Genomic DNA, 24,948 nt, shown 5'->3' on the forward strand with positions numbered 1-24,948 from the left:
TCACTAAAGCACCCTAAGCAAAAAAACTGGATTCAGAAATTGATAATAGCTGTCAGCTTGTGATGGCATTGTGTCCTGAAGGTAATCTTCACTACTGCATTAGTGTGTGCCTCAGGGAATAGGATATGTTGTTCTAGGGAGTTTGATTTCATTTACTTTAATATACAGAATAAGATTTCTCTATTTTGTGAGGATTTTGTTACACAAGTTATACAAGTAACTTGTTGTTAATCATAAAACCTGAATAGGAATTTTAATTTTCCTACTTTTTCTTTTGAAATTATTAACAAGTACTGCAAAGCGTCAAATGCCTCTCACTATAGCTTCGTCATTCATTATTTGAAGAATGTTTAATCAGAAAATGTTCTAATTATTGCTTATTGTTACAAACTATTTTAATGGTTACAGACCCCCTCCTCTACGTGATGATATATCTTAATGTAATGAATATGGAATTAATAGATATCTGTAGATGCGCTGTAGTGCTGCCATATTAACCGAACGTGGGGTTGAAGTGTTGAATTAAAGCGAACAACAAAGTTTGGGAAGAATTGCAAAGTACCAGGAGGCCTGCGGTGTCTTCTTGTTGTCATTCCCCCCTGGATTCTCAATGACTTGAATTAAGTGACTTAATTGTCCACTTATTTGGTCTTTATTACCACTTTTTCCAGGTTGTTCCTTATTGAGGACTTTTGTTATTCCAGGACATTAGTGAATATCAGTGTCTTAATCTAAATTTTAGAAGGGTGGTTCTTGTCTTTCTTCTTTGTTGAACACATTTTACCTCTTAAACTATGACTTGCATGGAAAATCCCAGTCACTTCTGTTTTGTAGCGTGCATTGATTAATTTCAGAATATTTTGTAATGTATTAAATATATTAATTTTTAATATATTTTGTCAACTGCCTGCTCATGGTAGCTGGCATTTGGCACCAAAATAGGCATCTTCTTGGCATCTATGACTACATAGATCATGTAGTCATTCAAAATAAAGTAACATTATAATTGGATTATTACAATAACATTGTGTAACTGCTGCATTTACATACAATAGAACACTTGTGTATTTAGCAGCTTCATTAGAACATACCAGTGCCATACTAACTTTACTTGATTATTAATTATGTTACTAACATAGTTCAGTTACTATCTCTGTTAGAGAGAACACTCTTACAAGAGGAATTCAATCCTGTTCTTTTGAATTCAATCATGTTCATGTAGCTTTTGAAGGCAATAATGGTGGACTGTTTTTTGTAGGATGAAAAGAGTCTGGTAGATCATGAGGTCCTTTCTCGAGATGAACAGATAACACACTGCACAGCAGATCTGGCAGAAATGGACGAGAAGCAGGTGCTGTTGAATGTAAGTCTCCAGTTGTGACACATTTGTCACTCTAAAACGGAGTTTTGCACAGCCTTCTTTAAACGAGAAGCTTGGAATACTATTGACTGGGAAATAGATCATCAGTGTGAAATTCATTTGAGATTGTTATTTCACTGTCACAAGTAAATATTGACTTTAATGTAATTCTTCTTATGTTTTTACATTATTCTATTATGTTGCTGGAGGTGTTGACATTTGTTGGCCTAAATTAGATGTAAAATGATTTATATTTGTTATTGAGCGATGATATGAAGTGATGTTCTGTAAGATTAATATGCACGTGCATGTACATCCAGCCCCAGTGTAAGTTTCTAAAGCATAGCCTTAGCCTAATTGACAAATCACAGGTATTTTTTTATAATAGATGTACAGTAACATTATGGCAGGTTCCGTTTCATAACTGGCTTTTTTGCCCATTGTCAAGTGAGGCAACCTGATTCTGAGCATGGCAGGTTTAGCTAGCTTGCTGTTTTCGTTGCGTTGATGTGAAAATGAAGACCAGGAGCACCAAGCGAGAGTCTGTCACCACTCCCCACAGGACGAGCTCAGGCTGCAGATGGAGGCCCAGCGCATCAGTCTCTCCCAGATCTGTGCAGCACAGCTGGAGCTCCTGAGAGAGAGCCTGCTAGCTGAGAAGGAGGCCTGCCTGCACAGCCTTGAAGAGAGCCTCGTGGGCAGGCACGCGCAGGAGGTACAGCAGCTCCATGAAAAGCACCAGCAGGAGCTGCAGCACTTGAAAGAACAAAAACCAGGTGAGAGGAGCGCTGGCCTGGAGCAGATTCTGTGTAGGAAAAAGAACATCACAGCTGCTGGCATCCCTTTGATCCATCATTCATGCGGCTGCTACCTGGTCAGTGTGTCCTGCTTAGTTTTTTCAACATGGAGCACATAACCCATTCTGGGTTTGCAAACTCTCCACAGCTTGTTTTTATTTGGGAACAGAATAAAAAGACCCATTGAGTTCACATTTTATTTTTCTGTTTTGTCAGGTCTACTGTAGAAGTACAACTACAGTCCATCTGGTAGCACCAGATCACGGTGCATAATGTGCAAAACATGTTCATAGTTGGTTTTGCTACTTTACTTATGTGTGCTATCTATTCTCCCTTTTGCCAATGAACTTTATTTTATTTGTACACCTCTTTAAATCCAATTTGTGATGTCTGCTCAGGAGTCATTATAATGCGGGCAAGTAATAGCCTTAGGAAACAACATTCTGGACTGTCATGGGACACACAGGATAAGTAGGAAGAAATAAAATACTAGGGAGGTGCAGCTATATACAGTAAACTAGTCTTCCAGTCCTCTTACAGTAAAAATTTCTGGGAACTGTAGCACATATCCCAATCCAGTTCATTATTAAACATTTATGTTTGATTAATTTGTTGTCTTTTCCCTACAGGGGCAAATGCTTTCTTATTAAAAATCTTAAAGTCGTTGATTATGGATTTGAGGGGTTTGCATGGATACAGCCTAGTTGTGGCATAGATTTGTAAGCCCATTTGTAAGATGAATGTGGGGTTATGAAGGTTTTCAGTCCAAAGAAAAAACTCTGAGATGTGTTGAGTGGTGCAGTAATCTGAGTTTTAGAAGGTGGTCCTTTTCTCTCATCTCTGGCCAGGACTTTGATACATTTTAAAGATGGAATGCAGAAAAAATTTAAATCGTGACCAAAATATGACCATGTCTTGTAGAAGTTACTGATTCTCCAATATTGTGATTTTTTTAGATTATGAAGCTGAGTCAAGATCTTCGAAGCACCAGAGGTTTATCAGCATGGTATCTGAAGAATGCACGCAACTGATTCTGGTAAAATATTCGCCACAATATGTTGGTTACGATTTGCCAGTTTTGATTGGTGACATATCAGCTTTATAAATAAAGGTTTATGCAGGTTATTCTTTGGAGCACTGCAGTTTGGTATTCGAGTTTTTCAGTGTTATATCAATTTTGAATACTGTAAAATCATGAGTAATTGTTTCTTCGTAAGATTAAATTCTGAACACTCCAGTAGCTGCGAAGGAGAAACGGAGACAAATAATGGCTTCTGAAAACTCAAGTGAAAACTGTCAAGTACAGTGATAGCAGTTTTCTAAACTGAAAAGTGTAAATAGCAGTATTTCGTGTAAGAATAAAAAAAATGTATACTGCAGCAGTACAATTGCAGGTCCTGTCAATCAGCTGTTATTGCACTGTGAAATCGAAACTATGAAACTCATCACACCAACTGTCCATCGACTGTATATTGAATAATTATTTGAAATGGGCTTTTAGTCACTGTCCAAAGTTCTGGGAGAAGACTACTTAGTGCCACTTCAGTTCAAAGAAACTGCAGAGCCGAAGAGTGCAGAGAAACCCGGTGAAAGGAAAACTGAAGATCCTGGTTCATTACTTCAAGAAGCAAAAGGTATGTTTTACGCTCGCATATTAATTTAGTCATTGTTAGTGACTGGTGACATTACTTTGAAAACAGAAAAAAGGCCATTCATGGAACAGATGGGTTCAAACATCTCCAAACTTTGCTTTTTTACTTTAATTTTAGAATTGCATACAAGTCTACATATGCTCAAGGACAGGATTTTGCAGGAATATAATCACCTGACAGAACTTCAGTCCTTACTGACATCTGACTGCAATAAGGTATGGTGGATTTCTTCCTTACTGGCTGCAGTTGAATTTGTGATCAAATACTGAGGTTTGCCCATTTCAAAATAAGATTTTGCATTAACTGCAGCATTGTGCCAATCTCGGTTTGGTCCAGCAAAACTGATGCAGCTGGCGCTGTTGCACAACATTGTGCTTAATTGTGTTTTGGATATACAGTATATAATTGATTCATTGATGGAAAATAAGATACTTCAAACATTTTCCCCATACAAATCTAACTTGTCATTTTGTTTTCAGCTGGAAGAGCTTCAGACAGCATATGATGAGCTCAGACATCAGAGCGAAAAGGAAATTGCCAGCCTTCGAATGCAAATTGATAGCTCTCGTGCCAGCTCTCAGGATCTGAATGGTAATTTGTACATAAGAATTATTATTTTTTTAATTGATAGACTTTCCTTTTAGCCTGCCAGCACTGATCTGATTAATGGTTAAATGGTGCATTGATGTTTAACAATATGGAAAGATTCACTTTTATTAGTCATTATTCCTCATGAAAATATATTATAATGTTTGAAGCCTTGTATAAAACATTTCTGTTCTTTTCTGAGTAAACCAATACACTGCAGAATTGCTCCTGCATGGTTATGGTATGTGACAAATCTGTAATCATTGTATACTGTAGTTGTTGCACATTTTCACAGCTATTATTTGTCAAGTTAATTGTAAATCATATTATTTTTTGTTAAGATATATTTTAGATTCATGCTATTTTCTTTGTGGCTTTGATCATCAATTCAATGTCCAGGTAAAATCTCTTTAGAAGTAAGGTGTCTAATGAACTAAAGATCAGCCGTTTAGTCGTACTGTAATTAATTGAACAGAGGAGCTCATCCAGCTCTTTCTTGAAAAAAGCCAAGTAATTAGCTTCAGCAACATGGCTAGGAACTCGTTCCTTACTTCCACAAACTTATATAAAAAAGTGCCTCCTGTAATTGTGAAGGTACATTTAAAACCATAGTTCCACTGCTTCTGGTTTTCACTGTCGATCCTGAAGAAGTCAGGGTTGATTTTGTCTGTGCCTTTGAGGATTTGGGCAGAGATACAGTGAACTCAGTGGACTTATTCAGGATCAACAGTCAAACACGCACTGTAGGACATAAGCGGGAAAACTCCATTGGATGAAATTTACGGGTAGATGATTTAAATGTATCCACTTGTGTGAGAAATTTGTTCCTTCAATCGCTTAGATCTCAAGGAGCAGCTGAAGGTGCGGTCGGCCCATCTTGAGGAGGTCGAGAAGCTGAAAACAGAGTTTCATCAGCGGCAGGCTCAGCTGGAGGAGCAGCACCGCCAGGAAATCGAGCGTCTCCGGGTTTATTATCAGCAGCAGGCCAGGGACATGGAGGACAGATACACCACAGAGCTCGTCCTTCTCCAGCAGAGGCTGCAGGAGGCGCAGTGCAGGTAAGGAAATACTCAAATGTGCAGCTGGCTTCGCAATTCTACAAAGCATACAGTTTTCTCTTTTAAAGTAACCACAAAGTATTGGTATGCTAATTCACATTTTTCAGAGTTTCTTCAAGCAGTTATCTTGAGGATTATTTGAAGGTGAACATTGGTTTCTAAATCATATACCGTTTATCTAAAAATATATATTTTTTGATTGATTTGAACAGCATAGTGTGATATTTAACTTGGGGTTTTATGACTTATGTTCCATTCTTTACTATTATCAAATGTTTTTTAAAGGTTCTGAATTTTTTAATTTAACCCAGTATTAATGGGTACTGTAGAATGGGTACATTTTTTTTTAACAATATCTGGTTCACATGAATTTGAAGACTTTAGGTAAGAAAGTGATATTTTATTACTTCCCACTGGTATTTAAAGATTTATGAAGATCGTGGTCATGTTCTTTGTGCTTTGTCTCAAGCAGAGAGAGCATGAGTGCATATCAGAGTAGAGTGATCTGATACCAAGACACAGGGAAATTCTAGATTGTCAACTATTCAGCTAGGGTAATGGGAATACCCTTAGCAGACTCATTAGTAATTTTGAAGTACAGTTTAATTATGTGCTGTCCTGCCTGCTTCCAGAGGTCTCTGCACTTACCCATGTAGTTTAATTTTATTACATTAAATCTCTTCTTTACAGGCAATTTAGAGCTATATACACAGTAGTAGTCACACAGTTACCTTTAGTTGCTTATGGTTTTTAAAGACCATTTGCTCATTCTGCAGACCAGTTTCACAGAGACTCCAGTTAGTATGAGTATTTGAAAATATATTTTTAATTATGAGGAATAGAGTGGTCTGTTTGTACACATCTGCAGAATGTACAATGACAGGCTGACAAAGGCAGCAGTGTTTGGAATCATGTCAGGGAAGAACAAAATGGATGCTTATCAAGAGAGTGTCTGTCTGATATAGAAGAATCTACATAGCCTTAGATAACTGGCACTAGACACAGCAATATGGGAAAGAATGGTGAAGCAAGCAATCAGCCCCAAGGGGCAGTGCTGCCAAAGAGACTGATGACGATGGTGATGGTAACCTTTATAGAGCAAGCATTTGCTGTGAATTATAGGAATTAATATTAATTTGCTCTTCCTGTAGTGTTTTTAAGAGCATACAGTCACTATGAAAACACTGTAAACCTGAAGGGTTCTTGTGGAGTATACACAAATATAGTCAGTGCGCTGGTTAATGTCAGCTATGTCATGGACATTGATAAGGACAAAACAGCAGTCTGTGGCTACCAACTTTGACTTTATACAAGCAAAAGATGTTAATAAAGTTCTCTTTATATGGTTCCACCCTCCATGGTTTTGTGAAACAACAAAAGCTAAATAGTTCTATTTGTAAGTAATCTTACACATAAATTTAGTATAAAATATATTTAAAAGCATGTGCATATATAGTGAACTAAATTCCACTAATACGGCAGTGTTTGCTTCCTCACTAGATGTTACAATCTAAAATATTTCCTGTACAAGCTTAGTTATATTTGTAGATATTCCAAAAACAGTGAACTGGAGTTCCAAGACTTCTTCGATTCAAAATCAGGAAAACAAGGGAAACTTTTCACCCTTTTAGTATACGGTTGTAGTATTTAAAATCAACACTGCTAGGCAGTGCGCATTGTTGCTTCATCACTATAGGCAAATCATACACTGCATTTGCGTATGTGCAACTCCACATTTGGTAGAATATCATTCCAACTTGTATTTTGAAATTATTTAATGTTGGTTCGGTTTAGGAGTTAATTTGGGCATCTTTATCAAGCGATTGCTTGAAAAGTGGTCTGCCACTCAAAACGTCTGAGAAACCCTGTCATATCAGGACACAGGGAAGTTCAAAATTGGCAGCTGGTGTTAAGGACTTTGCAGCAAAACCCGATTGATGTTGTGATGCCCTCTGCTGGCATTAAAGGAGATAGATTTTTTTGCTCACCATCATAAAAGTTAATTTTAACACGTTTGAAAAGAAATATAAGAAATGTTTCTCTGTTCTACAGTTTACCTATTGCTTTTTCTTCATGTATATTTCCTTTATTTTTATTTGTTTAAGACTTTGTAAAGTCTTGAAAGTGTTTAAAATGGTAAAAATATGCAGTACAAAATGTTATGAACCTTGATGAAATAAAGAATTAAAAGCTTGCTTTATTCTAAGTGAAATTGTTCCAAACACCAGCAGCATTGAATATGTCAAAATTCACAAAATGTCTCTGTGTTTTGTGAGATGTCAGTGCAAACAGTAAGCTTGACCTGGAGGTTTAAAATTGTCTTTCAGTATTTCAAGTGAAACCCAGCTTTTTGAGCAAAAGGAAATGCAAAGCATTGAAGAACTAAAGGTATTTTTTGTTCCTTTTAAAATAATTTTGACTTCCTTGCATCATATAAGTGAACAGTATTTATTGCTTACTTTAGAAGTCTGTAACTTAATGGTGTGTTTGAAACAAAATCCATATTTAAATTAAAAGATTCAGTGAGCCATTATGAATAGATGGGATACTGCCTGGGGCATTTTCTTGTCTTATATCTTTACATGGGAGCACAATGTAAAAGAGGCTATGTTATGATGAATTTGTTGATGAAAAAACAAACTGAAATTCAGTAACCTGAACATGGCTGTAATTTCCCATCTGCATGAAAGAGCAATTTCTCTTGCATGGATGATTCAATCAATTTTAAAGACGCACTCTTAAAGCACAGCTCTCTTCTCCAGCCACTGGTGTGTGATGAGCTGCTCAATTTTGCATGCTGCTATTGTTTTGGGAGTTTGAGACACACAACATCAACTATTAGTGTGAATTATTTGGTTGTTTTTGCTTGATGTGTACAATTTCAGTGTATTTTATTATTCTTGTAGGGATTGATTTTTCGACAGAATTATATAGGAGCTATTTAAATATACAGTACAGCACTCTTTTTTTTTTAAATGGTGAGATCAATAATATATATTTTATTTTCAGCTGGATGATATTGAATTGGAAGTGTCCCTAAACTATCCACTTAAGTCTGTTGGACTGACCCATCAGCTGCAGACCTTGAGAAAAGCCTTGTACGCCAAATATGTCCAGGAGGTCTCTGCTCTGAAGGAGCAGCACAGGGCAGAGCTGGAACTGCTGGCGCTGAGACTAAGCAAACAGCAAGCTCTGCAAGAGGAAGTCTCAGACTCAGGCCCAGAGAGCTTAAAAGGAGGAGTCCGGTCCATTGAGGGCCCTGACACTGAAGAAGAGGACCTCATCAGAAATATTCAGGAACTGGAGAAACGGCACAGAGAAAGGACTGAGGAGGAAGTAGCAAAGGTATCATTTATTTTATCTGCTGTATTAGCATATACTGTATGAAAAAGCTCTGTGCTTGGCCATTGCCTGGCTAGCCCTGGGAGACTGTGAGGTCTTTGGAGATATACTGGACTAGGGAGCTGAATTTCCGTTTTTAATAATAATTAAAATGTAAATATTTTAATTATCTAAAGCTCTTGGAATGTTTAAAATTAATTGATAATTGTGAAATTTAAGATGTTTATTTTACTCATGGTCATTCTCTATGAACATGGCTACTTTTTCCATAAGCAAAAGCAAATAGTACACGAACTATTGATTTATTGGTCTTATTGATTGGGTGTCTTACATGTCTGTTTTTTGTGCGAGCAGGTGATCGTGCAGATGTCGGTTGAATTTGCTCAGCAGACCGAGCTGGCAAGACTTAACAAGCAAGCAAGGGAGACGACGACCGAGATGCAGACGCTGGCGGGAGACCCGGAGGGAGAAGGCGAGGCGGAAACGGACCCTTCCAGCGAGGAGCCGGGACTTGCTCTGGAGCAGAAGAATAAGGACTCGGAGAGGAGGCTTTTGGAAGAAAAGGCCGCACTGAGCAAACAACTGCAAGAAAAGACTGCTGAAATCCTATCGTTGACCAAGCAGCTGCAGCAGACTAGAGGCGCTCCACTGATGCTTGACAAAGAGTGCCAGTTCTCCGATACTGAGGGAGGATCCCCAAAACACTCAGAGGACACGAGTATCATACTGCCTCTTGAGTCTGTGATCACACAAGAACCTGTCCTTCAGGGAAGTAAGGTAAGCGTTTAAGACTGCAATGTGCACCTTGATCTTTTTACTTACCGTAAATAAGACTCTTTTCTAACAAACTGACAGGCAGACTGAGGTTGAAAGTTGCCATGGCATTTGAACAACACACCAGCACAGTCTGAGGCTATGGAGGCAGTCATGTCGGGCATTCCATTATTTTTTCCAAGCTTTTTTCAGCATCCATCTTCATGACACTGTGTTTATGTTCTTCGTCTTACTAGTAATATTCTATGCAATGCTGAAATATAAATACGGAAATATTAAACAGGGCTTAGCCTTAACCCATATAATTATACAGAGTGACTTTAGGTGACCAAAGCCTTTTTTGGTGACATGGGAATTTTTGTCCCCTTTTTGCATGTCTTTGCGTCTCTGTTCCTAGAGACTGGAGCGATTGAATTACTGTTCTTGCAGTTGTGACTCATAATTATTTGAAAAGGAATCACTGTGTGGAAGGTGTCCTCAGTGCTGTGTGTGCTGCAGGTGGCCACCGCTGGCCTGGCGGAAGATCTGTGCCAGAACCGGAAGCAGGAGCACCTGCAGGCGGCGCAGGCCCTGAGGGTGGCCCACACACCGCTAGACAGGCAGCAGGAGGAGCAGGTCTCCCGCAGAGCGGAGCTGGACAGCCGGAGAACACAGCTCGCTCAGGTGCGTCTCCCCGCCAACCACGAGGCAACAGTAATCCTGCAGACCTCCTCAGTGCAAAGAGTCTGTAGTTCAGGCAAGAAACCCTACCATGTGGCAAACAGTGCCCTAACAAACCTGTAACTCTATTGTTTCTTATGAACTGTCTAGTTTGGATTTAAGTCTTTATTTTCTAAGTAGCCGATAAGTAACATACAATGACCACGAATCACGTATTTTGGTGATGATCTCTAATGTCAGCCTTTACAGGAAAAATGTATTCTTCATAAAAGTTATACAGGCTGTCCCGGTTTTGAAAATATTTGCTGGTCACATTTGGCTTGGCGTTTTTGCATTTCAGTATTTTCATTTTTACATTTAAGATTATATTTATGGCACCATACAGGAGTTGCAAATCATATCTACTGCAAAAGGTTTTTTTAAATTAATTGCCCTAATTTTTCTTTAAAGGTATATATTTTATTGCAGCTTCACAATACTTTAAACATATATCCTACAGATTTGCAAAGGTAGAATTATTTTACATTTAGACCCATTTTCAAAAAAAGTATATGCACAACTCTTCCATTCAGTTAAATTACAAAGAATTGAACTCTTATTTAGGCAAAGCCAAGAAGAGAGGGCACAGAGACTGTACGACAGGAGGAGTATGGCCCTGCACTGCAAAGCAGAAGCACACAGACTGAGCAGGTAACTTGATACTCTTTGCACAGATCTCCAAAAAGATGCAGGAGTTTGTGAATTTCTGCACTTAGTGCCGTCAGGTTAGGGAAGCGAGCCTGCTCTAAATAGGATCACCAGTCTTGAACGATCTTGTCGTGCACTTCTGCATACCAGCTGATAGGTGGAGCGTGTGTCCTCTGTAGTGCTTTACAGGTGCAACTGTTGCTATGACAGCAAGCAGACGGGAATGTTTCTGCTTTCCAGCCTTGCAGAGACACTGCCTAAACATTAATCTCTGTTGATGCCACCTGTCTGCACCAGGTTTTACTGAAGAAGCACATTCTTGCTGTCCTCTTAACTTAAGTAAATGTAACTGTTTCAATTCTAGTTTGCCAGGGAGGAAAGGTTCTAGAAAGCAAGTGAGGATAGCATGACGGGTTTGTTGTCCTTTTTGTCTTTTCTGCCTCTCCGGTCGTTGTCACAGAATGAGGAAGAAAACAAGCAGGGAGATGAGGAAAAGAAAACTCATCCCGAAACTTCAGCAGAAGGTCCAGGAAAGACAGAGCACCCTGCTCCTGATGGTGACACAACTGAAAGGTTTGAATAGTTTCTTGATGGAAGTTCACAAAACAGCTTGGACTTTTGATTTTTCATTAATTCTGAAAAAAATGTAGGGAACTGCCTTTTCTCAGAAACTTGGGGCATCTGCAGTAGAGTAGTTTTTATAGATAACTTAAAACTGTGTCTGACATTTACAACATAGTGGTTAATACTAACCTTATTATAATACTGGCTTATTATAAGACAGATGTGCAATATTTAAAATGAAGTGTCAGACTTTTGTAAATAACCTTTTCTTTTTTGTTGTTTTTCTAATGAATTTTTTAAAACTAAAATAAAGAAAGTGTATTTTTTGCAATTTTATGTCTAGAAAATAAGTTAGTATTTTACTTTTTTTTTTGCTGCTGGTCCAGAATGCATTATCATAGTGAAACCAGACAAATATTTTGTTTAATGTTACAAGGCCCCATTGTCATCAGAAGCCCTTTAGTAATTTTAATGATTTGCAGAGATAAGCAGGTAGTGATAATTATTCAAATACTGTATGCCAGGGAACAGTCTGATATGGTCTGATACCAGGGGACTTCTGATATGTTCTTTTATACCCAGCATATATGCTGCATGTATTATACAGAACCTTAGGAAGAAAACTTCTCTGTATCATGGTTCCCGATGGTGTCCTCATGGTTGAGGATGGAAGTTGCTGTATTTCCGCCTATAGGGTGATGCTCTCCTTCTGCTATACCGTGTTTGTCCTGTGGCAGTGTAGCTTTCCAAAATTTGTCCCATGGAATTCCCGAGAAAGGATGTAACTCATGTTTGTAGCATTCCAGACAGTAGACTGAGAAGGTGTTCTGCACACGGATACCATTAGCATTTGTCTTGAGTTGTCTTTGGCTGCATCAGAACAACGGTAGCGTTGTGCTGAAATGTGTGGTTTTCTCTCCTCCACGTCAGGAATGTCTTAAGAAAGGCCAATGAGCGTCTGCGGCAGGTTCTGCGCGACGTGCTGAAGACCACTGCCGCGGCTGAGGAGACGATTGGGCGTCATGTTGAGGGACTGCTGGACGCGTCCAGCAGAGGACAGCCTCAGCTAAGATCAGCTGCTGGGCCTGGGGGAGGTGTGTATCGCTCTCTCCCTCACGGACACGCTGACGGCTGCAGTCACCAATATCTTGCAGTACAGTCTCTTTGGGGAAAAAAAGATTTCAGGGGTCTGTAGTCAAAGGTTGTTTTTTTCAGAATGGTTATTTCTCCCAAAATGAATATGCCTAATAATTGAGTGTCCTTCGTTTATCTGGGCCTTCATTTCAACATTTTTACTAGGGAAAACAGTACTAGAAACTTGGCCTATAATGTTTTAGAAGATAAGAATTTCCTGTCTTTACTACAATGATGGACCTCCATACTGTTTACTACTGTAGAACTCGATACTATTGCACTGTGCCCATAAAGACAAGTTGACTCCCCATGCATCAGTTCCTATTATGCTAAGTTCCACAGTGTGCCAATCCTTTACACAACTCCTTCAGTTCTTCAAACAAATCAGTTTATCCTCTCAAGGAAAGCAGCTTAGTTGCCTAATAAGAGATGTATTTTTCTCAATCCATATGGCTAGTTATCACAGCAGTGTAAGGATCATCCCAGCATATCCAGAGTAAAGACTGTGGTATAGGATTCCTGTTATGTGGCATTTAAACTAGATTTCCTTTCAGTAAGTCATGAAATTACACTCCCAAACAATTCCCCAGACAGCTAGCAGTCAACATTGTAATTGGACTACTATAACGAATGAGTAATGTCAGAAAAGAGTACTTCTTAGTTTGAAAAATCTAAGGCAATGAATCTGTAACAGACATGAGAGGATCCAGGACAGCAATGTACTACGGTGAACAAAACTGTACACATTATTTTAAATGTGATGTTAGAAATACAATTTCTTTGTACATTGAACAATTAGATAACATACCCTGGTTTATTCTACACTTTTATTTCCATTTTCATTTTGCTACTTTCCGACACATTTTCTAGCAGTTTAAAATGATGCAACAATATCAACACCAAAACCTTGTTCAATGCTCCCTATTTTATATCTATAATTTTTCCTTCTTCCATGTTACATCCTGTATATATCAAATGTGGCCTGCCATGTGTTTGCCCCTTTGCTCTAAATCTTCTTGAAATTCATCCTCTCCAGTATTTGCCGATCATCCTTTTTTGGTATTGATTGTAAACTTAGTTTCCTAACTATACCATGCTCTGGATTATTAATGGAAATTAGGAAGAGGCCTGGATTTACTACAGTTCCCTGTGGTGCTCCTGTAATTGCAGTATATCACCCCTATTTCAGCATGCACCCCTTGTCTGTATTCTGTCCTTTATCAGTATTCTGTCAGTTATCAATCCAGATATGCACATTACCAGGAATGCCTGAAATGTGCAGATTTCTTTTATTGGGAACTTTAGCAAAAGCCTACTAAAAATTTAAATGCATTTTGCCCTGTTTGTATCTATCACTGCTGTTTCTTTGAACAAGCACTGAAACAGGTTGGTTAAGCAAAACCTATACATTCTAAGTTTACTTTGACTATCCTTTCAAACTTTACTGCCATAGAGATGATTCTCTGCCATTGACTTGCTTGTAATAGAAGATAAGGCCTATTGATCTATATTTACTTGGGTCAGCAATACCACCATTTTTACTGATTTGTTACTACATTTGCTTTTTTGAAGTTAAAAGTTAGTATTACCCCTGTCTAAATAGGCTGCTAGAATAGTTTTGGTAATGGAAAATGAATAATATGTGTTTTAAGTATGCGTTCTGTGAATTTTCCTTGTAGAATTAATTTGAATTTTAGCATAAATGTTTTTAAATTTTCTGTGACTTCCTTGGCTAAGACAGCATGTGAACCTCATTTAGATGTAATATTATTGTGTGCATTTTTAATACCTCTCTGCACAGCTAAAATGTCTTTGCCATTGCCTGTCTTTCTCAGGCAGGGTGGAAGACCCTGGAATTTTAATAGGCAGTAAAGTAATTTGAGTTAGGTGGATGGTTTATTATGCTCTGTAAATTGTGCAAATGTAGCAAGTGTGTTTGAAGTGGCTCACTGTGCATGGTTGAGCTTGTTTTATGTGCATAACATTAGGATGCTTAGCTCTCCGAATTTGGAATAGCAGTTGAAATGTCTTTTACAACTAATCATTTCGTATGCTAGTGAAAGGTTTCTGTGAGGCCACAGGTCTGCATGCAACCATTAGTTATACTCGGGAGGCAGCATCCTGTCACAGCTGAGTGAAAGTGAGAAGCCCTCTGGTGGCATAGAGTGTTTCAGAATACCACATGAACTGGAATCAGCAGGAATCATTACAAAATGTTATATGATTCCTAGGTTTTTTTATATAATTTATTTTTGAAGACCAACATAGGTTTGATTATCTTCCTTGTTTTTCCTTTGCCACTGATATCAGGTTTGGAGAACTGCGGTAAACGTTACTTTGGTGCGCAATGCTGGCGTGTTGGGGATTAGAAGAATAAAGATCAAGTTGTTTTTATTCACCCCCTTGTCAAATTCTCCCCTTCAAAACATGCATCTAAGTATGATGAAATCTGCTTTTGTGGTCAGCATAGTACTCCTAATCGTTTTCACAGTCACAGAAGTCATAGAGTAATCCTGTCTTGAGTCCCGCAGATGTGATTTGTCCAGTCTGAATGCCCACTCTTGCTCTTGCTTTGTTTCAAGATGCTTCCTCAGAGTCCTGTCATGGCAGTGGGAGTGTGTGGTCAGGGGAGACTGAAGAGGGCCTGGAGTTGTCTCAGGGGCTCACAGACAGCCTGTTTCAAGGAGCTGACCTCCAGCTGGAGAACGAGGAGTACCTAATGAGCATCAGCTCGCGGCTCCAGGGAGCATTGGAGAAACTGCTGGAGGCCATCACTGAAACAACAAATCAGGTACTACCAGCCTTAAGTTTCATTGAGGGAAAAGAAAGCTCGGAGACTTCCCACGTCCTGAATTTGTCAGTTTTACTAACAGGGTTTTTGAGCTTTTGTTGACATTTCCAAGAATAAGTCTTTGTGTTTCTTAGCTAGAACAGTTTCTTTGACCTATGTTTATGCCACTTTTATGCCACACTTTTGGGGCCTTTTATGTCTGGCTGTTGTTGATCTGAAAGGTTCACCACTCCAATCAAACACTTACAGTACCTGGAAAAACAAAAGACACACATACAGTCATATATTTGGCCTATAAGTCTACAAGGGACAACAACGTTTAAGTGTCAATGAACAGATATTAACCGCTAAGCTGGCAAGGACAGTGACTGCCTATGCAGTCTTGCTGTTGCACTAGTTTTGCTACACAACAACAATAAATGACAGGCCCAGTCTGGATTCCATCCTGCTTTCTCAGTGTCTAATATGATAGTATGATGGTTGTTCTTGTACTTGTATTATACTTGAAATATATTGTCCTTTTTTTGCCTATATCCTTGAATTAGGCATGTTAACCTACATGGCTACAAATATCAGGACCCCCACATAAGAACATAAGAAAGGTTACAAATGAATAGACCCTTCGGCAAGTCTCAATCATATGGTTGCTAGTAGCTGTTAGCTAGTAGCTGCATTACTGGAAGGATTCCAGGAATCAGCTTCCATAACCTAACTGTTAGCAATGTTACCTATTTGAAGCCCCAAATGCACTTGCTTCCTGGAGTGATAGTTTTGCAGGTATTCCTTGAATATACCCTTGGCTTGACTTTGTCAATAACTTTCAGAATTTCGAATGCATCTGTTTCAGAGTGGCTGGCTAGGTTGTTCATTTTCATGTTTTGTGTCCTCAACAGTAGAAAGTAGTTTGGCCTTTTTAATTCTCACCATGTCAGTACAACCCTAGAAACAGCTTTGCATTTGCATTGCACAACACGTTATTAAGAACTCAGTAGTGTTTTGCTCAACATGTGATAAAATGAGCAGGTTAATATCCACCTCCTGCATTTATGTAGCCACTGTAAACCGTTCCTCGGGCCTAATAAAATATTGGAATGAAGGTGTACTCTGACCTCTGCTGCTGAAAAAGAATCAACATTCTGCCTTAAATCAACAAAATGTACTGGAGTACTGTATTTAAATGCGGTTTTTGATGTATATTAATACCTGAATATCCTACACTTCATTGTACTGAGGGTGATGTGGTAGTTAGTAGTGCTGCTTACTAAAGCTCTTGTGTCCTAGGCTTAATTCCAGCCTGGAGCTTTCTGTCTGACGTTTGCATGTTCTCTCAATGTTCATTAAGAGCAGCCCTCTGGGATGCATTAGCTGTTGTTAATGGATGGATCAGTGGTTAATAATGTTTTTCAGTAAAATCCAGCCCAGGAAAAACGAAAATAAATATTTGTCTGTTTCTAACCAGAAACTAATCTGAGTAGCACATTTCCCAGCTATATATATTTTTTTCAAGTATGTCCTAAAGGTAAGTGTCTCTGTTTTCTAACTCCATTGCGGCCTGTAGGACTTAAGATTGTTGCTTTCCTATAAATCTCTTTTACACTGCTTGATGTCATGCAGCAATGTCAAACTCCATGATTATTTCTACCTCCTGCAGTCCCAACTTTTCTCAGATCTCTCCGTTCAGCAATAAAGATTTTGATCTTTGACATTTATGCTGTTAATTATTAATACACATCAGTGTCCTTGCAACAGTACCAGTCATATGAAAGCATTGCTGTGAGGGTCTTCAGATGTTTTTTTCAGAAACACAATACCTAATTGTACTCAGCCATCAGTAGCTGTTGCGGTTCTTAAACTATATGTTGCCATTCAGTATTTAAATTACCATTAATGTTATATAACATTTCCTACAAGAAGCTTTGTGAATTGCATTACAGATTACAAAGAATCATATCAATTTCCACCTCAGGTTTCATGTCCCTTGTTAGGTTGTGACTTTAAAGCTTTCAGTTTCAACAAGCGATAATTGGAGGTTAAGAATTGTGTTGAAAATAGTTATTGTATACAATTCTTCTTTAGGATTATTTAGGAATGTAAACCTGAATGATGCAGTGAAGTGTCACAAGACTGAGGAAACTCAAGTTTTTTGCAGACCAAAAAGGACTAAGTCTGCCTTTAGAGTCTATTCCATAATCACCAAAGCATTAAAGAATGAACTGTAATGATAACAGAATGTCCCCTTGTGGCATAAAGTGTGGTTTTATTCTTGTACATGAAAGTCAAAGAAGATTGTTTTACAGTAGAATTCAGAATGTTACTGCTATTTGCTCTTGTACACTTGTGTTTTGAGAAACAAATTCCCATATTTTCAGCTCAGGACTTCAGTTTTGTTATTGTAACTTGGGTGAATAGAATTCTGCCTGAAGCCCTGACGTTCTGAAATACATACTTTGCATCTTTCAGGGCTGAGTGTTTTAATACAGTCCACAGCCCAAGGTTTATTTTAAAAGATGAGTTTTGAATCTCTACGTTTACACGAAGCACAAGCGGACCATTCTTGGAACATTAAAGAAAACGCAGCTCTGTCAGAACTGTTGACGTGGAAAATGAATCCAGTCAGACGAGCTTTTCTCAAAGGCTGATCTCCAGCTTGTGGCTCTACCTGCCTAATTACCTGAAGGCTGCAGGCCACACCTCCTCGTCTGTCTTCCCTGCAGCTCTAGATCCTGGACATGCTTGTGTTTCAGGAAGTGCCAGGCAGGCTTTCCCTCCCTTCACCAGAGAAATTCCATTCTGGGAAGAGTCCCGCACTTGTGCTGGCCCTGTGCTGCCCTTGTGCTCCCTCTCCGCTGCTTGTTGCGGGAAGTAATTGATGGCCTGCGAGCTTTCCCAGGCGCCCCGTTGCCTTGGGGGCGTGGATCTGCTAACAGGGATACGTCTCGACCCACAGAGGGAGTGAGAAGCCGTCGCAGGCTGAGCTTCGGCGCGGACAAGGAAAGCTGTTTGTGACCGGGTTTGGTCTTCGTCTGTCTGACACTTTTGAAACAATTTGGAATACACTTTAGCCACAGGTACTCTCTGCAAGGATTCTGAGAACTGCAGTTCTTTCTTCATGAAGGAATTGTTTTGAAACCCTGCAAGGCTCAGTGTTTGTTGACACCTTAATCTTCTTAATATTTACCTGGGACCCGGTGTGCATTGCGATTGCCCATGTGAGCTGGTTGTATTTGCCTAAGGTTCTTAGTGGCAGCTCCGTGGAGACAGTTGCTTAGCTCGGCAATGTTGCCCTTTCACGGAGCTTCAAACCCTGGGCACTTTTCATCCTTACCAAGTGCTTCCAGAAGTGGCACAGCTTCCAGCTCAAGGTGCCGCAGCTGAAGTGCGACCCAGGAGGCAGCTTTGTCGTCCAGAATGGATTCTTATCGGACATACTGGAAATCAAACTCTCTGGGGGCACTGTGGGTCGAAGGTCAGGATGAAGACATCTATGAAGTCGAATCTCGAGTCCCGCTGCCGAGACCCTTTCCTCTCCCCTCCAGTTTAAATGAAAAAAACGCAGTTGTGGTGCAGACCCAAATTTCGCACATTAATCATAGGATAAATGGGCATCTCCTTAGAGTGGTCTCTAAAATATCTTTACCAACACCTCCTTACACAGTAAGTGCAAGTGCAAGAATTTTATATTTTCTCTATTACACAGAATTATTTGTTAAAGTGCTTTAGTATGTTATTCAGGTGCAAAACTGCTTTTGGAGGTTTGTATGTTTAGAGCAAAGTGAAATCAGTTTTTAAAGTTTCTCTTTCTTTACCGTTACACTGCGCAGGTATTTTGGAACTTTTTATTCTGGAAGTTATAGGCTCATACGTGCTCGAAGTGAAAAAGGATATTCTCAGGAGAAGACACAGTCGCTGTATGTGATCTTTGATATTCTACCTTAAAGGGAACTTTATAGGCCGAGCATTCCTGCTGTATTCCAGGTTGTGTATAAACCAATATGGTATGAGGAGTGCAAGGATTTTAAAGATTAAACTTTAACCACTTAAAGAAAATTTTAAAATGCATATATTGATTAAATGAAAAGGTCTAGATGCCCCGGTCTTCTTTCTCGTCAAGTGCTGCATCCTATTCTGAAAACAAGAGGGTTTTGTTTAGCTGTCCCCAAACTGGGCACACCAGTGCCTCCATAGTGACACAGTTTAATTATGTAGATGGAGCTTCAGGAATGTTACGCTCCAAGGGGCAGCAGGCGGAGATATTTGTAATGATTGTCGGATTTTCTGGCTTCATTGTCTTTCCCAGCTTGAACATGCCAAAGTGACCCAGACGGAGCTGATGCGGGAGTCATTCAGGCACAATGCTGAAATTAGTGAGCTGGTGAGGCAGCAGGAGGAGCTGCAGGAGAGACTTGACGAGGAGGCCAAAGCCAAGGAGCAGCTGGCGCTGGAGCTCCACAGGGCCGAAGGTGCGGTATGGCCAACAGGGCACGTAATACATTACTTCGTATCCTTTCTGACCGCCAGGAGCCTGGTATATCATTACTGGCACTGTATTCCAGGTGGCTACTCTCCATGCGGGGTTCTTTAGGAGTCTCTGAAAAACATACCAGTTTAGGGCTGGGCAGGATACAGAGCGCTTGCTACCTGCTTTGGGATGGGCAGGATCTGGTGTCACGTGTGTCACATGGGAGAATAAATAATAGATCAGTGAAAGAAGCCAGCATGCTTCACGCTGCGCTGCAGGATATTGTAACTGCTGGAGCTGGTCACCATAGTGCGTGTGATGTCACTGCCCTCCCTGGGGAGAGCTTGTCCGCTTGTCTGTGAAAGGTGCACAGCACAGCACAGCACCTGTTCCGCTCTGCTGGCACGGACTGCTGCTGTAAACTGGGGGGGGGGATCTTTACACTTTACACAGCTAGGTTAAGTCAACAAAGTCATGCTCAGCTGACTGAAAAGGGCATGATTACTTTTCATCTCCACCCACAAAATATCATCCCCTGAAACTCATTAAACAATGACTTTAATAGTTCCGTGCTTGAACAATTCGATCTCTCAACTGTTTTATTTTTCAATACACCTGCATAACTCAAGTCAAGAAACAAAATGAGGACTGGAATTCAGAAATCGAAACGGAAACATTCATAATGAATATGGATTTGTCTTTGGTTAAATGTTTTAGGTCAGTGAGATACTGTATTTGGGATTTTAAATTTGATCAATATATTTAGTTTCAGATTAAATACTGATATCTTTTTTTGAGTTATAGTGTCCTGCTGTGTCAAAACACTAGTATTTTTTGTGCTGTTCTGTGCCTAATCCTGTGCTTTTTGTCTGTCCTGCTGTGGGTAATTGTGACAGGTGTGGTGTAGAAATACTGGTTGAACTTATTCATTAAGCTGGGCTAATCATCTGTTTAAAGTTCATTCTTGACTGTGATCTACCAGTTGTTAAGTGCTATTGTCATTATTCAGGTCAGTGTATTGCAGAAGACTGCATTGTATTTTACAAAGTAATTGCATTGACTGTTCTAAAAATCATCTGTTATGTTTTTTATGTTATGTATGTTTATGTGATATTTTATGTAGAACATTGCATGAGATTGGAATTAATGACTGATTTCCTTAAGTTTGCATATGACCAGCATAAAACCTTTTGCCCTTCTGTTGATGAGTACACAGGAGAGAACATGGAATATAACTACTTTTGCCTGGCAAAAATATTTTAGAAGCATATCTGTACACTAAACTGATTATCTCAGTATGCTTTGGAGTTTAACATGCCTTAGAAGTTTGCATTCAAATTGAACAAATGAGACATGGTAAATAATACTTGTTGGCACTTGTACGAACCCATTACTGAGGGATACAATTCATCTTCCAATCAAAGCCAAAATTGAGATTTTGAAGAGAATAAGTATAAGTGTAAGATCTTGAAATAGAGCTGGAAGAATAGAGGTTGTTATAAAAGGATATAGAAATGTGTGACTATTGCAGTATTTGCAATACATCTACATTTTGTATGGGAGCATAGGACAAGCTGCTTAGCTGACACCCTGGCTTCTAGAAACAGATGGTTGAGATTCTTGGATCAATAACCTACTAACTACCTAAAGGTCTTCCTCTCTTTGTAACCTTTTTTATGTTTTTATTTACTAGCAGATTAAATTATATAAAATATGAAAACTAGAAGAATTATACTGCTGTTATAATGCCATTTTTCATGTTGGTTCTTTTTCTTTTAAGTATGAATGCATATTGAGGATAGTAAGATTCTTTTGTAATACACACAGTTCTGGCTCAGAGTTTTGAAGACCCATGTGCAGAATGAAGGTTGATGCCCTTTCTAAAACATCATTCTCTGATGTATCTCGAAGATGCAGTTTTTTTTACATTGCGGTTCCTTTGTTATGTTTGTTGAATTATAGTACAATTATTGAATTTCCTGTGCTGCGAACATTTAAGTAGTTGCATATTCTATATGTGTACATCTGTTTTTTTTTCATGGCATGTTTTGTTTCTTCGTAAGAGATAAATAATTTCTAACCTGCTTTTATGAAAAGTAGTTTCAGAATTCTGTAGTCTTACTGAGTGACTAACTTTATTCTAATGACAGAGATAATTTGCATTACAAATCTAGAATGTATGCTTTCCTGCAACCTGTTGTAGCATTAGCTACGATATGTGTCAGTAATACAAACATAGCTTTCAGCTTTAAAATATTTATGCTGAATATGTCATCTGAGTCAGTCTTTAATAAGTTTTACAGGACTCAATTTTTTTTAAGATTGTTCCCTAGATCTGTCAGAGTGTGACAAATCTGCATATGTTTCATTAAAGAATTTATAAAGAAGTTAAATCCAGGTAAAGCTATTTTTGTAGCTCCTTTGATTATTGGCAACTGATTGACCAGAGAACTTTATCTTTCTTGAAAGAAGTCTGTCAGGGTATTGGCTTCAAGATTATGATCCGGCAACGTGTTCCCCCCCTTGTACACCCCTTGTGTAAAAAAACCTCCTGGTCTGTTTTTTAAAAGCTCTTCCATATATTTTCCTCATGTGTCCTCTGATTCATGTTTCTCTGCTGATTCTGAAGAAGACTGTAGGTTTAATTTTTTTAATGCTTTTGAAGCCTCTGACTGCATTAAGACTAAAAAGTTTCATACACATCATTTCTTTGAACCCAGGGATGGCCAGATGTTTTTAGGCTGGGAGGATTTTAGTATGAACTGTAGTATGGTTTATAGATTATATTTAAGTACATGCATTTGAAATATGACTCCTGTGGATAAGGCCAACAATCCTAACATAGTGGATAGTGGTTTGGTTTTGTTAGCTGTAAGGGTGTATGGTTATTAGGTATATTATGAACAGTCATTCACAGTAGTAAGCACAATGTCCCACTCCTGAAGTACAGTATGTTTTTAAAGGATCTCTGTCCTCTAAGAAAACACCACACCTATGTGTACACACAATGTAATGGTTGCTTCTTTATCAAGTAATCTGCAATTTCCCTCACGGGATCAATAAAGTATCTATCTAATCCTACACTGCTATTGGCCGGGGTCTTTAAAGGCAACAGGTGTTAATTTTAATATTGCATATAGAACACATATAACACTACAAGACAGCAGCTCAGATGCTGTAAGTATTTGACCTTTCTAAAAATAAAATATTTTAAAAATGATACAATACTTTTGTTATAGTCTGATGTATAAATCTTAACTAGAACTAGTTATCTTCCAATGAATAACACAATCTCACCAAAGCACTCAATCGTAAAGAATATCCGTGATATTTATCAAACTAATAATGTTTACGCACATTCAAGTTTTTTTTTTTTTCAAGTAATAATCTAGCTCATGGAACATAAGTCTTTAAAATGTTCATCAGTCTTTGATCATTGAACATCTGTCCTTCATTAATTAAAAGTGTGTGTAGAATGTATGAAGAATTGAATGCTGAGTGTATTTTTGCTTTACTGATAGTGCTAGATTCATGTCATGGCTTGCTCTCTGCCAGTTTGATTTACAGTCTAGGTGTGATCCCCTGCATTCTGGACTCACTGTGCAGTAGTAGGTTTTATGGGTAGTCATGTAGCGTTCATTCATTTACATGCTGTAACCATGTGCTGCATTCCAGAGAGTTTAATGAGGAGTTTGCTCATGCTGAAAAAGTTTTCTCCCCTGGTGAAAGAAGTTGTTTCAGGAATGAATCTTGGCTTCAGAAAGCTATTAACAGAATACAAAGACGGTGCTTTGGGGCACAGTGCTGATGCAGCTGAAATGTGTGTTATTTATTTCCAGTTGTTGAGGTATGCTTTAAAAGTTAATTCATCAATCCGTTTTCAATAACTGCTTAGTCAAATACTGGTTAATGGAACTTTTTGTCACATACACCCTGAATGAAGGGACTCCAGTCCATTGCAGGGTTTAAACATGTTAACATCTCCTCTTAACAGTCTTATATTTTAAAAAATAATATTAATTAAAATACTTCAAATTAATAATTGCTTTATTATTTGAAGTAATTTTAATTTTCTGTGTTTTGCTTATTTGGCTGTAAATTTTATTAAATCAATCATATAAACATGACAACTTTTTCAGCATATTCATAGGTTTAGTTAACACATCCCAAAAGGATTTAATCCAATTTTTAAATTTGGCTCTGAATTATTTTATAATACAGTGCCTTATTACGTTTTGCAACAGGGTTAGATGAAATCAGATTTGCTTGGTAGAGGAAGAGTTTTGAATGTGACGAAAACGGGGTCTGCTTTACCCCCAGTTGTTTTGTTTTACCTTTTCTGTTTTCAAAATAAGATTTTTTTTTTTTTGCTTGCTCCTTTCCCTTGACTTGCATCTCTTTCTAACAAGTTGTGTTTGTAGGTTTAGACTGATTAATTGCACACAGCTTGCTGAAGAGGTGCGCCGTGCCATCGAAGCTGTCCGCTTTGTCAGTGGAGTACCACGTCATCATTTAAAAATCACTTCGCATTTTTTTTTTTACTTCTAGTATTACAAGGTGTTAGAGGTCTGCTACCCGACCCAAGCCTGACGGGGCCCATTGAAGTATCGGGTTTCAGGCTGGGTTTGGGTCGGTTTTTCACATACAGTACAACCGGGCTCGGGTTCGGGTTCCGACTTGTTTTCTAATAAGTGAAAATGAATTATTATTATTATTATTTTATGTTTTAAATGTATTTTTATTAGAAGAGATTCGTAACTCATTTTGCATACTCGCTCGCTCGTTCATTCTCTCTCTCTCGTACAGTATGTGTGTAGCGCATAGCAGCCCAGATAAGCACTGTCAAACTGTGAGAATCCGTCTCCGGGTCTACTTGCTCTGAGGGGAAAAGATAGTGGCCGATTCGGGTTCGGGTCTCAAATGTGGCAGTACCATTCGGGCAGGGTCGGGTCTCAAGGTCTCGGGTACGGGCCGGGGTCGGGTTTCAATTTCATGCCCGTGCAGACCTCTACTAGGTGTCCCTTCCTGTACCTTTAGGCCCAGTTAAGGAACACAAATTCAAGGACCCACTTCAGAAACCCT

The 24,948-nt window shown here is 38.8% G+C and overlaps 1 protein-coding gene across 6 annotated transcripts in view; it reads left to right on the top strand.

Annotated features, from left to right (window-relative positions):
* Window positions 1–24,948, top strand: part of akap9 (A-kinase anchoring protein 9) — an 84,307-nt gene that overhangs the window by 34,774 nt on the left and 24,585 nt on the right. For all 6 annotated transcript variants that reach the window (XM_088928472.1, XM_088928474.1, XM_088928475.1 and 3 more), the window contains 16 exons: window positions 1,259–1,363; window positions 1,923–2,136; window positions 3,114–3,193; window positions 3,659–3,791; window positions 3,927–4,024; window positions 4,289–4,400; window positions 5,239–5,455; window positions 7,783–7,843; window positions 8,465–8,800; window positions 9,152–9,574; window positions 10,070–10,234; window positions 10,835–10,921; window positions 11,379–11,491; window positions 12,413–12,576; window positions 15,199–15,407; window positions 19,705–19,867. In XM_088928472.1, coding sequence (XP_088784598.1) covers window positions 1,259–1,363; window positions 1,923–2,136; window positions 3,114–3,193; window positions 3,659–3,791; window positions 3,927–4,024; window positions 4,289–4,400; window positions 5,239–5,455; window positions 7,783–7,843; window positions 8,465–8,800; window positions 9,152–9,574; window positions 10,070–10,234; window positions 10,835–10,921; window positions 11,379–11,491; window positions 12,413–12,576; window positions 15,199–15,407; window positions 19,705–19,867 — 2,680 coding nt within the window. The remainder of the gene's footprint in view (window positions 1–1,258; window positions 1,364–1,922; window positions 2,137–3,113; window positions 3,194–3,658; window positions 3,792–3,926; window positions 4,025–4,288; window positions 4,401–5,238; window positions 5,456–7,782; window positions 7,844–8,464; window positions 8,801–9,151; window positions 9,575–10,069; window positions 10,235–10,834; window positions 10,922–11,378; window positions 11,492–12,412; window positions 12,577–15,198; window positions 15,408–19,704; window positions 19,868–24,948) is intronic.

The sequence above is a fragment of the Atractosteus spatula genome, chromosome 12 (assembly GCF_055471065.1).
Source record: "Atractosteus spatula isolate fAtrSpa1 chromosome 12, fAtrSpa1.hap1, whole genome shotgun sequence".
Lineage (NCBI taxonomy): Eukaryota > Metazoa > Chordata > Actinopteri > Semionotiformes > Lepisosteidae > Atractosteus > Atractosteus spatula.